The sequence below is a fragment of the Channa argus genome, chromosome 3, assembly GCF_033026475.1.
Source record: "Channa argus isolate prfri chromosome 3, Channa argus male v1.0, whole genome shotgun sequence".
Lineage (NCBI taxonomy): Eukaryota > Metazoa > Chordata > Actinopteri > Anabantiformes > Channidae > Channa > Channa argus.
In genome coordinates, this window is record NC_090199.1 from 21,703,757 (window position 1) to 21,717,623 (window position 13,867).

General features: G+C 41.4%; 1 protein-coding gene across 7 annotated transcripts; it reads left to right on the forward strand.

Annotated features, from left to right (window-relative positions):
- The first annotated feature begins 255 nt into the window (after positions 1–255).
- Positions 256–10,595, forward strand: epn3b (epsin 3b). Of its 7 annotated transcripts, none has more exons than XM_067499117.1 (12): positions 256–634; positions 3,790–3,939; positions 4,172–4,330; positions 4,555–4,638; positions 4,957–5,254; positions 6,047–6,165; positions 6,889–6,975; positions 8,598–8,721; positions 8,843–9,010; positions 9,113–9,205; positions 9,412–9,654; positions 9,737–10,595. In XM_067499117.1, the coding sequence occupies exons 1-12, from the start codon at positions 338–340 to the stop codon at positions 10,027–10,029; spliced, it is 2,115 nt and encodes a 704-aa protein (XP_067355218.1). In that variant the 5' UTR covers positions 256–337; the 3' UTR covers positions 10,030–10,595. The 7 variants fall into 7 exon arrangements, with proteins under 7 accessions (XP_067355218.1, XP_067355216.1, XP_067355217.1 ...); XM_067499115.1 differs by having other exon boundaries at positions 258–634; positions 9,361–9,654; XM_067499116.1 differs by having other exon boundaries at positions 258–634; positions 8,846–9,010; positions 9,361–9,654.
- Positions 10,596–13,867: the final 3,272 nt, after the last annotated feature.

Here is a 13,867-nt window from a genome sequence, read left to right on the forward strand (position 1 = left end):
ATCGTAAATTTAAATATCACCTCTCAAGTAAAATACCTTAATTTGTGTTGTATTTAGGATTTTTGTTAAATCTTAAAACGGTTAACGGTGAAAATCAATGTCTATCATAAATAGAGCACATTAACAAACTTCATACTACAACAAACTAAACTTTTTGTTCCTGTCGTGCAGTGGGTGTGGAGTATTTTTCTTTCAATCTCTAACAATCACTTGAGCAGATGATAGAGGGTTAACGGTGCCGCTGACTCTGCAAACGACGCGCCCCCGTCCCCGCCTCTCTCTTGCGATCCTGGTTGTGATTGCTGTGCTCCGTGCGTGCCTGGCCGGCCCGTGCCGTATGCGTGTGTGGCTGAGAAGAGAGGGAGAGAGTGAACCGTGCGCTGTGGCTTTATCATTGTCCTATGCGGATTTCACCACTGACTGCCTTGCAGAGCGGTTCGCATCATCCAGGGTAGGCCAGGATACAGACGCTGACATTCCCATTCAAGGATCCCCGAACACGCACTGTTCAGCTCTTCTCTCACGTTTGCCAGATAGCAGTTGTAGGGAGCAGGGGATATTTTCGAGTCTGAACAGGAGAGCAGGGAGGCGAGGATGCTCAGTGGACAAGGGGAGAGATGAGCAATGGATAAAGGTAAGCCGCATGTTGTAGAAATGAGGGATGCAGTTCCTGGGCCTTTTGCCTCTGATTTCTCCTCTTGAGCGCAGATTTCTATGTGCAAGCTACAATGTAGGCTTTAGGGATATGCAGCCATATCTTCATATAACAGACAATTCCAGAAGTAGTTAGCCTACACATGGCAACAAGCAAAGGGGATTCGCCGCAAGAGGGGGCGTGTGTGTGTTTAGTGATGCTGGGGAGTTCGGGTAAATGGATTACGCAGCCCGACAATGGGCGCCCTCTCTCTTCTCCATCGCCACCTGAAAAATACAGTACACCTGCCTCCACAGCACGCATGCGCATCCATAAACCTAGACGAAAATGTGTGTGTTTGAGCAATTCGACACCGACCGGACTATGTGTGTAAACTTGCATTTTTACAGCAGATATGTCATAATATTTTTAGCAAATTAGTTAAAGCAGATTTTGCATTGTGACATTTAAGTCGTGACTCGTGTCAACAGACACTATCTCCCTGGAGATCAGAGCATCACGACTTTGAGCTGATGGTTTCATCAGGTGACTGTAGTTGGAGTGGGTTCATCTTGTTTTGGTGACAGGCAGGTTACTCAGAGTGGAGTCAAGTTATTACACCGACACGAAACGTTTAAGTTTAGAGCTTATAGTCGCGAATGAGAAAATGCTCCCAGATGTGAAGCAGTGTGGGGCGGTCAGAGGTGCATGGTCGATTATTCATTACTCCACAGTTTATCTCTGGATGATTTTATCAATGCTATCTTCGCTCTTCTGAGACTCCATAAAATACATAATTTGTTTATCACTACAAAATATGAGAGATATCTTCTTCAGGTTGGATTTAACTTATATTTTTTTAAAGTGTCTGGATTCATGTACAGGATTTTTGATGCCACTGTTAGACAACTTTCATTATATCTGAACTTTTTCGTAGCTTTTTGGCATGTCAAGTTATCTCCATATGAAGTAATTATGATTATCGTATTGTTGTTTTGTGTGACTTTCACTGGTTACTGTATGTCCTAATCAGACAGATTGACCAAGATGTAAAACAGAAAATGTAAAGTATAATACTGACCTGGGGGCCAACAGCACCCGCTTGTTTCAGGTTTCACAATACTGCAGAAACTATGAAATTCCTTTATTACAGAGGTGGATGTAATTGAGAATCTATAGCTCCACATACTGTCCTCTCTCTATCTCTCTCTTACAGCTGATCCCACTTACAGAAAGATCAATCACTGCAACGGCCACAATGTGAATTATCCGTTGTTGTGTGAAGGTTAGCGAGCAATAGTTTCCAAAACATCATACAATAAACAGCCGCAGCTTTTAATAACTGTGTGCATGTGTCCATGTTTATATCTAGGAAGATGATTCTGCAGAAAGGTGATACTGCTTGAAGTTGCTGAGCTTCCTTTTCCTCCATATGCCCTTCAGTCTCTCCCTCACTCAGCTCTCAGAGGTTTCCTTCTGTGTCCCTGCTCTGTGCATCTCAGGCCCTCTATGCTTCTGCTGATGTTTGCTTTTTAGGAGGATGAGGCATCCTGTAACTTGTTTCACTGTGGCAACCTCAATGAACTGTTGTGGAGCAGCTGTGAACTATGACATAAAAAAAAGGAGGGCCATAAAGACATGTTTTATGCTTTGCCAAGTTCAACCAATTCAGCTTTTTGCAAGGACAATACCAATTTTGGCGTATATAGTTTCAATTCATTCCCCATTACACATGTGATGCAACCCAAATTACGGTGGCTCCCACTCCCCGGTAAGCAGAAAATGCATTGTGCTTTGTCCAAATAAAGCCTGAACACGATTGTGAAAGGTGTTAGAAATCTTTAAAGGTAACCAGTAGACACACATTTATACTCAGCTGAAGTTAGTTCTTAATAAGTCGCATTGTGCATTTTCGTCTATACCACATTGGAGCTGAGAGAAGAAGTTAGGTTTTCTGAGGTCACCCCAGCTTTGGTTTAGTTATTTAATGATGTCCTGTGTCTGTGAAGGCTTATTGTAACAAGCAGGGTGACAAGTTCTACAGAAACCATTAATGTTCAGTTCCCTTGTGACTTTTTACAAAAATATGAATTTTGAGAGGAAAAATGGTTTGCATGTCTATGTGCACACAGGCCACTGCAGGTACGTGTGTGTGTGTGTGTGTGTATTAAATAAGCTACTAAAAAGCTTCATTAGACGTCTTAGCTTTGCAATGACCTACTTCTTCTGAGGAGGCACCAATTGTGAGCCAGTCATGGAGTCAATAATCATTCATTGTTTAAATCACTAGCTTGTTCATATTAACTAGATATTAAAGACATAAAATCATTGAATTGACTCATTGTTAGCCATAGCAGTGTGGTCTAATGGACGGGAGTGGCAATCTATTGTTGAACTAGCTCAACAACTATTAATTAGTGTATAATTCTCTGACATTCTTGGTCCCTTGAGGTTGAATCACTGTGGTGAATACCTCATTTTTCCTCTTAACACCACCATGTAGTTGACATTTGTGGAGGTAAATGGCTCAACAGCTAGGTGTATTAGTGTGGAAGTTTAAATACACACCCATGTTCACTTCAGGAGGAATGTATTCATTTTGGTGATGATCACGTTTTCCATTAAGCGCCATTATCAACTCCCAGGTACACATGAAACTCATAAAACTTGTTTATGAGCAGATACCTACGAAATGTTAGCATGATAAGGATAAGGAACACTGTAAAAGTTACACACTAAAGTGTTAAACATACTGGTAAATGTGAATAAGAAATCAATGAAAAAAAGAGTCCAAATTTTGCATTGAGAATCATGATGTATTTATGTTTTCTTGTATTAAACATTTCTCATCTACAGTATTTCTGATTATTCCAGTGATGTCTGCGTATCAATGGGAACATCGCAGACAGGAACTTCTCATAACTCCTTAATATACTTTTAATGGTGCTAGTTTGTTCAAATTTGTACAAATATAGGCTACAGACATGTGCAGCTTTAATGTTTCTGTCCAATCAGATTAACCTCCCATAGATTTGTGTATAGATTTCAGTTATATATAGTCTTCATCTCTTTCATACAGGGGTATCCTGTAACTCCTGACAGAGAAGAGGAGCCTTCATTGCCAAAATTACCTCTTCCCTCTTCTCCTCTTTCAGTCCCCGTTTCCCCCCTTTCTCCACCTGTTGAGTGTTTTTTCTCCACTTTCTATCCCTTCGCATCTTCTATCAACTGTCACCATGACAACCTCAGCCCTGCGCCGGCAGGTGAAGAATATCGTGCACAACTATTCAGAAGCAGAGATCAAGGTATTTTGAATAAAGTGTATTCTCATCAAGTGTCACTGGTGTAGAATAACTTTCATTCAAAAGTTTGTGTGTCCCATTTTTAGCTCTCTTAAATGTACTTTAATGTTGAGTCATACTAGATCAAACACAACAGAGCAAAGCTTTCCGGTCTTCTGAGCTTCTGTGTTATATGACAGCCAACGCACTTCTCTGAGAACATTTTATGCATGTTGTTCTTCTGCATGACATGTAGGTTCGGGAGGCCACTTCAAATGATCCATGGGGCCCATCCTCGTCTCTCATGTCCGAGATCGCAGACTTGACCTTTAATGTGGTGGCGTTTGCGGAGGTCATGGGCATGGTGTGGAAACGCCTCAATGACAGCGGCAAGAACTGGAGACACGTCTACAAGGTGACCCCGCAAATGATTCAAGTTTAGCTTCTAATATATTACCTTTACATTCGTCCTGGCCTTTCAGCACCACTTCCCCTAGCAGTGTCATTAAATCACTAATGTTCTATAATATCTCTAAATAATAGCTCTAAATAAACATTTCAGATACAGTATGTAGAGCAGAGATGTAACAAAGGACTGATTTTGCGGTATCAGTGTCATAATTGAGCATTTGCCTCCAGGCCCTGACTCTGCTGGATTACCTGCTGAAGACAGGATCAGAGAGAGTGGCCCAACAGTGCCGTGAGAACGCATTCACCATTCAGGTACTGGTTTGTAACTAGAGGAGAACCTTAGCAGTAGAAACACCTTGAGAATACTAGTGAATACTACTCTTCTTTTAGGTCTATTTTAAAAACACTGTATTTTAACGGAAAAGAGTAGGAACTTCTTTTCGCTGTTTTCCTGGTTTGGGTTAGAATTGCTTTGTCAGTATACAAACATGATTCAAAATTTACAATAAAAAACAACAAAACAACTTTCTAATACATTTTCTAAACACAAAGGATTGTGTTACTTCATGGCAATTTGGAGCATCAAGGATCACATTATTGAGACTTCCTCTTTGACTGTGTGTGGTTCAGACGCTGCGTGACTTCCAGTACATAGACCGTGACGGCAGAGACCAAGGGGCCAACGTGAGGGAAAAAGCACGCCAGCTGGTGTGTCTCCTCCGGGACGAGGAGCGGCTTCGCCAGGAGAGAAGCCAGGCCCTAAAGACCAAGGAGCGAATGGCTGGGGGAGGCAGCGGAGGAGGTGGAGGTGTGTACGGAGGTGTGCCCCCATCTTACCACCCAGGCAGGCGAACAAGTCAGCCCAGCATGGCTGTGCTGTACGGGGAGGAGTTCAGCCGCTCCAGAGGCTCTCCATGCTCCTTTAACTGTGAGTGTTGTTAACCCCTTCATGACAAGTGTCTTCGGTACTTAGTACACCCTTTGACCTGCTGCAAACGTGATGCATAGCCAGACACCAGCCACTTGCACTTGGATCTTAGGCCATTCCTCATGTGCAATGGCCTCCAGGTTTACTTATATTCTTAGTTTTGTGTACTGCATGTGTACCTTCTTTAAATTCTTTCAGAGATTTGAAAAAGGAGGTTCAGTCAGGTGACTGTGACAGCCACTCTAGTTTGAGGTGTATTTGGTAACATTGTCCCATTGGAAGCGCTCCCTGACGATTTACACATTGATATGATTAATTGACTGAGGTGATTGTTTTGTTCTCCTCTCCTTCTGAAGGAAGGCAGCCACATACGTTAGTGCACAGTGGGGTCACGCACGACCATCCACTGGGTTTACATGGATTAAATCAGGTGCAAATAACAAAATAATGCTACAAGATAACCACATAACCTCAACCACATATTTTATACTTGTTAATAGTTTTTTGTGGCTCTTTAATTCTGTGCGTCCTGACTTTATTTCCAGCTCTCTTGACATTTTATCAGTGTGGAAATTACATTGCTGTTAGTTAGGGTGTTACAGTCACTATGTGGTGATACAAGTTGAGAAGTTTAGAAGTAAAACTGAAAAAAGCATCAAATCAGAAACAGCTTCAACCCATGATTTATGTGTTAACATTTAAATCACACTCTCCCTTTGGTCCACATCAATCTGACCGTTTCTTTCCACACACTCCTTATTCCTTCCCCTTCCTCACGTGTTCCCTTCGTAGCCTCGTCCTCATCTCCTCGCGCTGCCTCAGACCTAGAGCAGGCTCGACCTCAGACCAGCGGTGAGGAGGAGCTGCAGCTCCAGCTGGCTTTAGCTATGAGCAGGGAGGAGAGTCAGAAGGTAAAACAACACACGCGTATTATGATAATGTGTACTCTCCAGTGTTCCCTCCCCACTGCTCTTCACACAAACACAAACACACGCATTTTATCTGTAATGGAGCCCCACACATCCTATTGCCTGTGAATGGTGCCAATAATGGAAATTTTATTACAAACATTCTGATTGTTCGCCCACCTTCATCTAGCTAGCCCTTACTTCCCCTGTTACCATAGAGATGGATGAAGACATGCAACTACAAATTACTTTAAGCCTTAATCAAAAGGAGCGTGAGCAGCCACACACTATATAAGTTTTTGTCAACATTTATTAACCCTCTATCTGTGTGTCCTTTGTGTATTTGACCACAAACTCCTATATTTAACTAAAAGGCTTCTCTGGAGAGCTAATAAAGTTCAACCAAACTCCTTCCTCAGTCTCTTTTGTCCTTTCCAGGACCTTGACTACACACAATGTGTTCCCCTCAACTTTCTCCTCTCTTCGTTTTTAACAGAGGAAATGTATTTTCGTTTAGCAAGTATTAAGAAAATCTCGTCTGTAGTCTCTCTCTCCCTGCTTTGCTGTAAAACAGCCCTGGCTCTTTGTTAACTCAGTATCACTGCCTTTTACTGAAATAAGCCACATTGTGTTTCTCCAATGCTTGTGTGTGTTTAGGTGTTTGTGTGTGTCTATGCTCACTGCCGTGGCGATAATATTGATGATGTCACAATGCCGCCCCTGCAGGAGCAGCGCTGTCGCCAAGGAGACGAGTCTCTGTTACAGAAGGCCCTGGATGAGAGCCGGAGAGAGAGCCAGTCAGGGACACGAGAGGTGAGTTTTAAAACGTGTGTGTGTGCTGTATGGTATACGCGTGGGTGCATGCATGGTACATGAGTGTGCATTTGCATGATGAGGTGGGCGAGTCCATACGTAGGCGGTTGCTGGCAGGCATTTAGAGAATGCAGCAGAGTGTTTATGGCGTGGATTGTAGCACAGGGAGGAAAATGAGACAAAAAGACATAGATCAGCATAATGAGGGAGGTTTGAGAGCAGAGGGGGGAGAAAGAGTTGCCTGCTGAATAATAATGACACTGTCTTATCCTGTCTAATCTTTAGTTTAGCATGACATTTACCTGAAAGGGTCCTTACCTCATAGCACACCGGCTCCCTTACTCATTGCCGTGTCAACAAGCCAGTCAGAGTCACCAGCTGTCTTTTATGTAAAGATCCCCGCGGTTTTGTTACAGAAGGCCCAGGATGAAAGGTGGAGAGGCTGTGGTAATTGTTCGTAATATAGTCTTACTGTGATCATGTTGTACTTCCTCTGTGGAAGAAATATGAACATAAGGATTGAATTAAAGGAGAGCTCTTGGTTCTCTGGTGGGCACAATAATAGACATCCCCAAAAAATATATTTTAGATATTTCTCTTTTGCTTTATTTTAGTACGGTTTTAATATTATTTATAAACACAACATGTTGTCGTCCCCACATTGTTTACACATTGCATCACATGTGAAAAACATTTTCTCATGATAAGACAGATAATCTATGAAATAAAGCAGCTGATGATTAAAATGGTTTAATCAGCAGATAACATTCTTCACTGCATGCGCATAAATGTAAATGCCCCAGTGTTGTTACAAAGATCCCACATGTGCAGGGGGTTTTAGTTGGCACAATAAACAAAGTTTTCTGAACAGACTGTAGTGCTGTCTGCTCTGCTGTGAGATGCTGCTCTGCAGGGAAATTTAGACGACCGACTCCAGATGCAGCCTGACAAATTTATGAATCTATTAGACTGTCTCTGAATTTCCTCCGGCACTTTCACTGCATTATGTTATATAATCTCATTTCTTGCAGACTGCATACACCAATGCTAAACAACAGTCACATATGATACCAAAACATCTGTGTATTGTTTTTCTGTTACAGGATATTAGAGTCTGTAAAACTGGGGCCCTACAACATGTCCCTGCTGTGCTGCTACGTACTGCTGCAGTGTTTTTACTCTACATATTCATGCTCAAATAAACGTGCATTGCCTTTTTAAAAAACAACTTTTTAAAATTGTGTGTCACGAAGACACAATAAATGAATCTTGTCCCGTAATTTCGAATTCTGCTTCATTCAACAGTCATTCTCACATGCACTAAGAGATAAGAGAAGACATAAGATAAACCAGTGGGTACATTTCCATGTTACAGCAGCAGCAAAAGCATGCACGTGTGCGGCAAGAATTTCTGTACAGAATGAAAAACAAAAAGTCAATATAAAAAATCTCAATATAAATACGTCATGACCAGGGGTCATGTTGTGGCAGGCTCACAATCAGTAGTAGGAATGTAGATTATAGTGAGTATTGGTTCACTGGGAGCAGCACTGGTGGTAAAGTTTTACACAGTCACAGGAAGTGTATCGCAGATCTCATCAGACTTTTTGTTCTGTCTGTAGTCGGCCATGTTGGACCTGGTAGACATATTTGGCACCTCGTCCGAGCCCCCGGCTTCCCCCACTGACCCATGGAACTCTGCTCAGCCCGCCTGTGATGTCACCTCTGACCCCTGGGAGACTGTAGGTGGGTGGGTCACCACACAAACACATCTACACACAAAAAGGTTCCAAGATGCTAGAGCTGCCATATCTTTGTATCTTCTGAGATTTGGGATTTTGGATGTTTTGTCTGTGTGTTCTAAAAGCAGTCCACTCCAGCACTCCTGTGATTGGTAGTCCTTGGATGGCTCCTTCCTCCTCCAACACATCCAAGCATTGGGTTCCATGTGCAAAGTCACGCACAGATCCCTGGGAAGCAGCACCTGTCTCCCCTAGTCCTGTCAATCCTGCGTGGGACAGTCCAACAGACCATGGTGTCTTTCAGAAACTGTAGTTTTCAGTGTCCATCCCGAACTGTGAGCATTGTGTTCTTAGTATAATACATTTTTTTTACCTCTTTTCATTTTACTTTGCAGGCAATGAAATAGATCCATTTACTGGACAGGATGAGGAGAAGCCTAAACAGGAGGTTCTTAAAGTGTCCTCCCCTCAACCTGCCAGTCCCACAGGTACAATCAGCCAGAAGTTTTTTTGTCACTTCTTACTGTATACCAACTCCCAACCTGAGGGCTGATGGCAAGAGTACACAGTGTTAATCTGAGGAGTCAATTAACATGATAGGAAATCAACAATGGCCTTTTTAAAACCTTTTTTTTCCCTTCAGATGTAGAGCTGTTTGGGGTAAAGCCAGACTCTGATCCGTTTGCTACAACAGATTCCAAGCCTGATCCTTTTGGAACAGATCCTCCGGTGAAACCTCAGGTAAATGGACGAGAGTCAGCAAGCCCAGAGATGTTTGACTTGTCCAGGCTAGCACCTCCCCTCAGTGCCCCACCCACACGTGTGTGTCAGACCCCAGAGGCCTTTCTAGGACCTACCGGGGCATCGCTGGTCAATTTAGATGCCCTGATACCCCCAAACCCCCCCAGCAAGATGCACAACAACCCCTTTCTCTCAGGTAACTATTAAAGAAGTCAAATATTTAATCACTGTGATAATGTTTCATGGTTTCCACATCACACATTCCCTTTTTTTTACAGGTCTGAGTGTTCCATCTCCCAACAATCCCTTTCACTGCGACCAGCCTCGCCTCACCCTTAACCAAATGCGACCATCCTCTACATCCCCACTGCCTCCCCACATGCTCTCCTACAGCCCGTCCCTGCCTCTCCCCCTTATTCACCAGCCACCCATCCTCCCCTCCTCTTACACACAACCTCCTGCCGGACTCCTAGACCTTCCTTCCAACCTTCCACAGCCCCTTCTCCCCCTTTCTCCACGGCTGGTACCACGCACTCACACACAGACACACAGCCACAACCCCTTCCTCTGAGACCCTTTTCCTCTGGTCTGCAGGGGGAAGCTAAAGAATGGGCTGTTTTTGGATTAAACTATGCTCACTACAATGGACTAATTTGAACAAGCTTGAACTGGATCCTGGTCTAATGTCAGTGTGCACACTTAAAGTGGATAAAACTTGGACTGGATGTTTTTGTGTCTGTCTGAAGACACACCAGCTGCTATATAACCTGAACTCTTGAAGACATTCACACACAAACACAAACTCAAACATGCACTCAGGCACATTTCAGGGTGCACAGACACAAACTATCACACACCACCAGACCAGTAGGGTGCATCTCACCAATCCCCTTAATGCCTTTTATCTATCAACACTGGCAGCTCTGAGCACCCTGTGACCACAGACAGGTCTGTTTCTTCAGAATGTTTGGATGAAGCCACATACTCTGATTGTCAACCAAGATTCACCAGGATCCTTACCGCTGCTGCTGCACCGACAAAAGCATGAATGCATCCCACCGCCCCAAGACTCCAAACCAGTATATTTTGCTGAGCACCTGAGATGAATTCTACGAATAAATCCTCTTTATCTGATGAGTCAAATAGTATCTTGAGCTTTCTTGGCACAAATGTGTGTTAAAGGTGTGTTAATGTTAAGGATGGCGTCAGACAGTCAGTTGCCTTTTGGAGATCTGTGGTGATGTGAATCAGTGACGTTGTAAGCAAACATAGCGGACCAGCTTAAACATTCCAATTTAACAAAACAGCTGGACATTTTAATATTTGCAGGAGGGCACACACAAAGCAGTGCAACAACAAAGTCACCAATAGGTAACATTAAGTGCACAGTGGGTATCATCTACAAGTCATTTCATGGATATTGACTTAGGAATAAATAATATTAGAATTAATATTGTTGTATTAAATAACTATATTTAACTAATAACTGATGACGCTATCAGTTTTATGCTTAAGTTATTGGTCACACTTCCAATTGTGTAATAGTTTGATCAGAAAATATTACATTAATATCAATTATCTTTTCATAAACATAAAGATGTTTATGTTGCTTTAGCTACTGAGAGAATTGGTCTAGGTGAGATTTGAAAGAATTTAGATTCTACAAGTGAATTCAGAACTGGATTCAGATTAATTAAAATGCTATAAAATGTCCATCTCTAGAAAAAACTGTTCAAGATCTAACTGACTCAGGTATCCCTTTCTACATCTATCCATTATAAATTGTATTACTGAAATACCAGCAAGTTCAATATCATATGTTCCTAAAATAATTTGTCCTTTAAAGCAAGAAACTCCAGCAGTAGCCAAGTGGATTGAGAGTTAGACTGAACAAGCCCAAGCAGAGTAGACCTTGCTGTCTTAATCTGGAATTTATCATTGATTGTACCTTTATAGACCATGTGCCTGTGTCTCTTGACAATGCATTCCCAACTGGTTCACACTGGCACCACTGAGCAGGACCTCAGGGAGTTCCTCCTGCAGTGAGATTCAACCTTAGTGTGTGGAGATGATTGATTTAGAGAAAAAAAGTGACAAGGTGATCAGTGACTTTACATGACACAGGCATCAATCTGTGCAATGACGAAAACAGATAAAGTACAAGGATAGAATAAATGAAGCTTAAATATAAAGAAGGTGAAATTTATACACATGAAATACTGAAGTTCTAAGCAGTAGCTCCTCGTTCACGACTGTAAAGAACAAAATATCTGACAAGATGACATTTGTTCATCGTTGCACTGAAACTGGAGTTGAATGTGAAATGCCTGTCTGTAGATACACATAGGCTTAGTGTATATGTATTTAAAATAATTATTTTACAGTATTCTGAAATATGCCAATAATTAAATGGTATTTGCATTGTAAATCACAGTGTGCATTATCATTATTATTATTGTTATTATTGTTGTTGTTGTTGTTGCCTCAGTTGTACTCACATGAGAAGTGCTAAGTAGCAAATGTCACCATGCTAAGATGATTACCAATTACCATGTGAAAAAAGGTCGGTTTCTTTCCAAGGCAGAGCTATTGTAAATAGTTTCCCTAATATATCCCAATTAAAAAGAACTCCAAGCAAATTAATCAAAAAAAGGGCACTGCTTGCAGTAATACAATATATCACGAATACATGTTTATCTAGTTTGAGTACTAGGTTATCGAACTTACCAAACTTGAAATAATGCATGAGTTCTCCAATGAAGAAGGGCTTTTCTTGTTGTTCCAGGAATACAGCATTAAACTTGCTGTACATTTACATGTTACATAGCTGGAATAGCAAAGGCGCGTTCTTGCGGTTTGCGCTTTGACCACTAGGTGGTAGTATTGACTGTTTCTGCACCCTGCAATTTTCTTTTGAGCAATTCAGTGACATCATTCCTACTTGTTATCTACTGCTCAGGACCACATTTTAACCACCTGTGCAATTTAATGCCTTACAGTGGCCAATACAGTGGCTCTGCCATTAATTCTACATTTACAAGGTTATAATTTCTCAGTTTTTAGGTTAAAACTGTCAGAAAGGTGAGAATTCTACTATGTGTATCATATTGAGGTCAAAGTGGGTAGTGGAGTCATACTGGAGTAAATTATTAGAAGAGGCTCCCTCATTCATTTTTAAAAAACACTAGAACCACCTCCTCTTATAATGCACTTCAGTAGATAAAAAGATAAAAAAGAATTAACAGTTTATAACAGTTTGTCTATAGCCCGTGTAAGCAGCTTTTTAATCCACCCTCCAAAAAAGCAGCCATCTGTAGTAGTAATAGGTACACTGACATTTCTGAAAAAAGAAAGTAGTTAAACATCTGGCCTAAAAATACTTTCAGATGTAGCCTAAAGATTGTCTTTTGCAGGTGCATTGGAGAGAGGCCCAGATTAAAAAAAGAAGATCCGTCTGATTTATAAACATGCCAGCTTCTTTTCATATCACTGACTTGTCTTGTTTGACCCGAATGTGGTGCTTTAGATAAGTGTCAAAAAAGAGTTACTCCTCTGGGAAGCATGGGTGCTTTTTGTGAAAAACTGCACTAATAGATTTACTCTACATAGAAAGAAATGTATGTCTTGATTGTTGTGCTGAAATAAATTGTAATGTGTATCAAAACTAAGTCAGGCTCTGTCAACAAAGAATATCAACAGCAATTGTCGTAGAAATCTGGGTGTTATATTTCCAGGTACCTTGTTGTGGTTAAAAAGTCTGACTGAAAGCAAAAATTGTAATTAATTCCAGTCAAATTGACCGAGTGTTCATGATAACGTAGACAGTTATTTCAGAGATTTTTAGCTCTGAACAAACAATTTCAATGAGGCAAAGACTGATGCTTTTAGCTACTACATCAATGTGCTGTCACATTTCCACTGTGCATGTGTTACTGCATAAGATGAGTTACACCCAAGAAACTCTTTCAACCTTACAAAATCTGAACAATTCCAAAGTGTGTCAAGGAAATCCAATCATGTCTATCCACCTCACACATTTCCTTTCTCTCTGACGTGTAGAAGCTCTGGTCCAACAAAGTAAAGTACAGTGTGATCACTGCACTAAACAGCTAAAGTTTCAATCTTTACAAACACACACTCTTGCTTTTGCTCCTGAAATGCAAAATCAGCATGTGGTGTTGATTAAGTAGAGGAAGGCAATTAAATGAGAGGCAGTGAATGAGAACAGTTGTGAATAAATAGAATAAGAAACCCTGTGGACCTATAATACACAGAGGTTGGAAAAAAAATAGTTTGACCAGACTTAGAGGGATTCATGACCTGAATCTGAACCTGGAGGTTTAAAACATCTGAACAATTTAATTGTCTTTTAATTGTTCATGCATGGCTGTCTGCAACTGTTCTCTGTT

Excerpts from the sequence above, each read along its gene's own strand:
- epn3b (XM_067499115.1), top strand. The coding sequence starts at position 338 with ATGCGTGTGTGGCTGAGAAGAGAGGGAGAGAGTGAACCGTGCGCTGTG. Across the intron at positions 635-3,789 it reads GAGATGAGCAATGGATAAAG|TCCCCGTTTCCCCCCTTTCT; the intron begins GTAAGCCGCATG and ends CTCCTCTTTCAG. Across the intron at positions 6,976-8,597 it reads GCCAGTCAGGGACACGAGAG|TCGGCCATGTTGGACCTGGT; the intron begins GTGAGTTTTAAA and ends TTCTGTCTGTAG.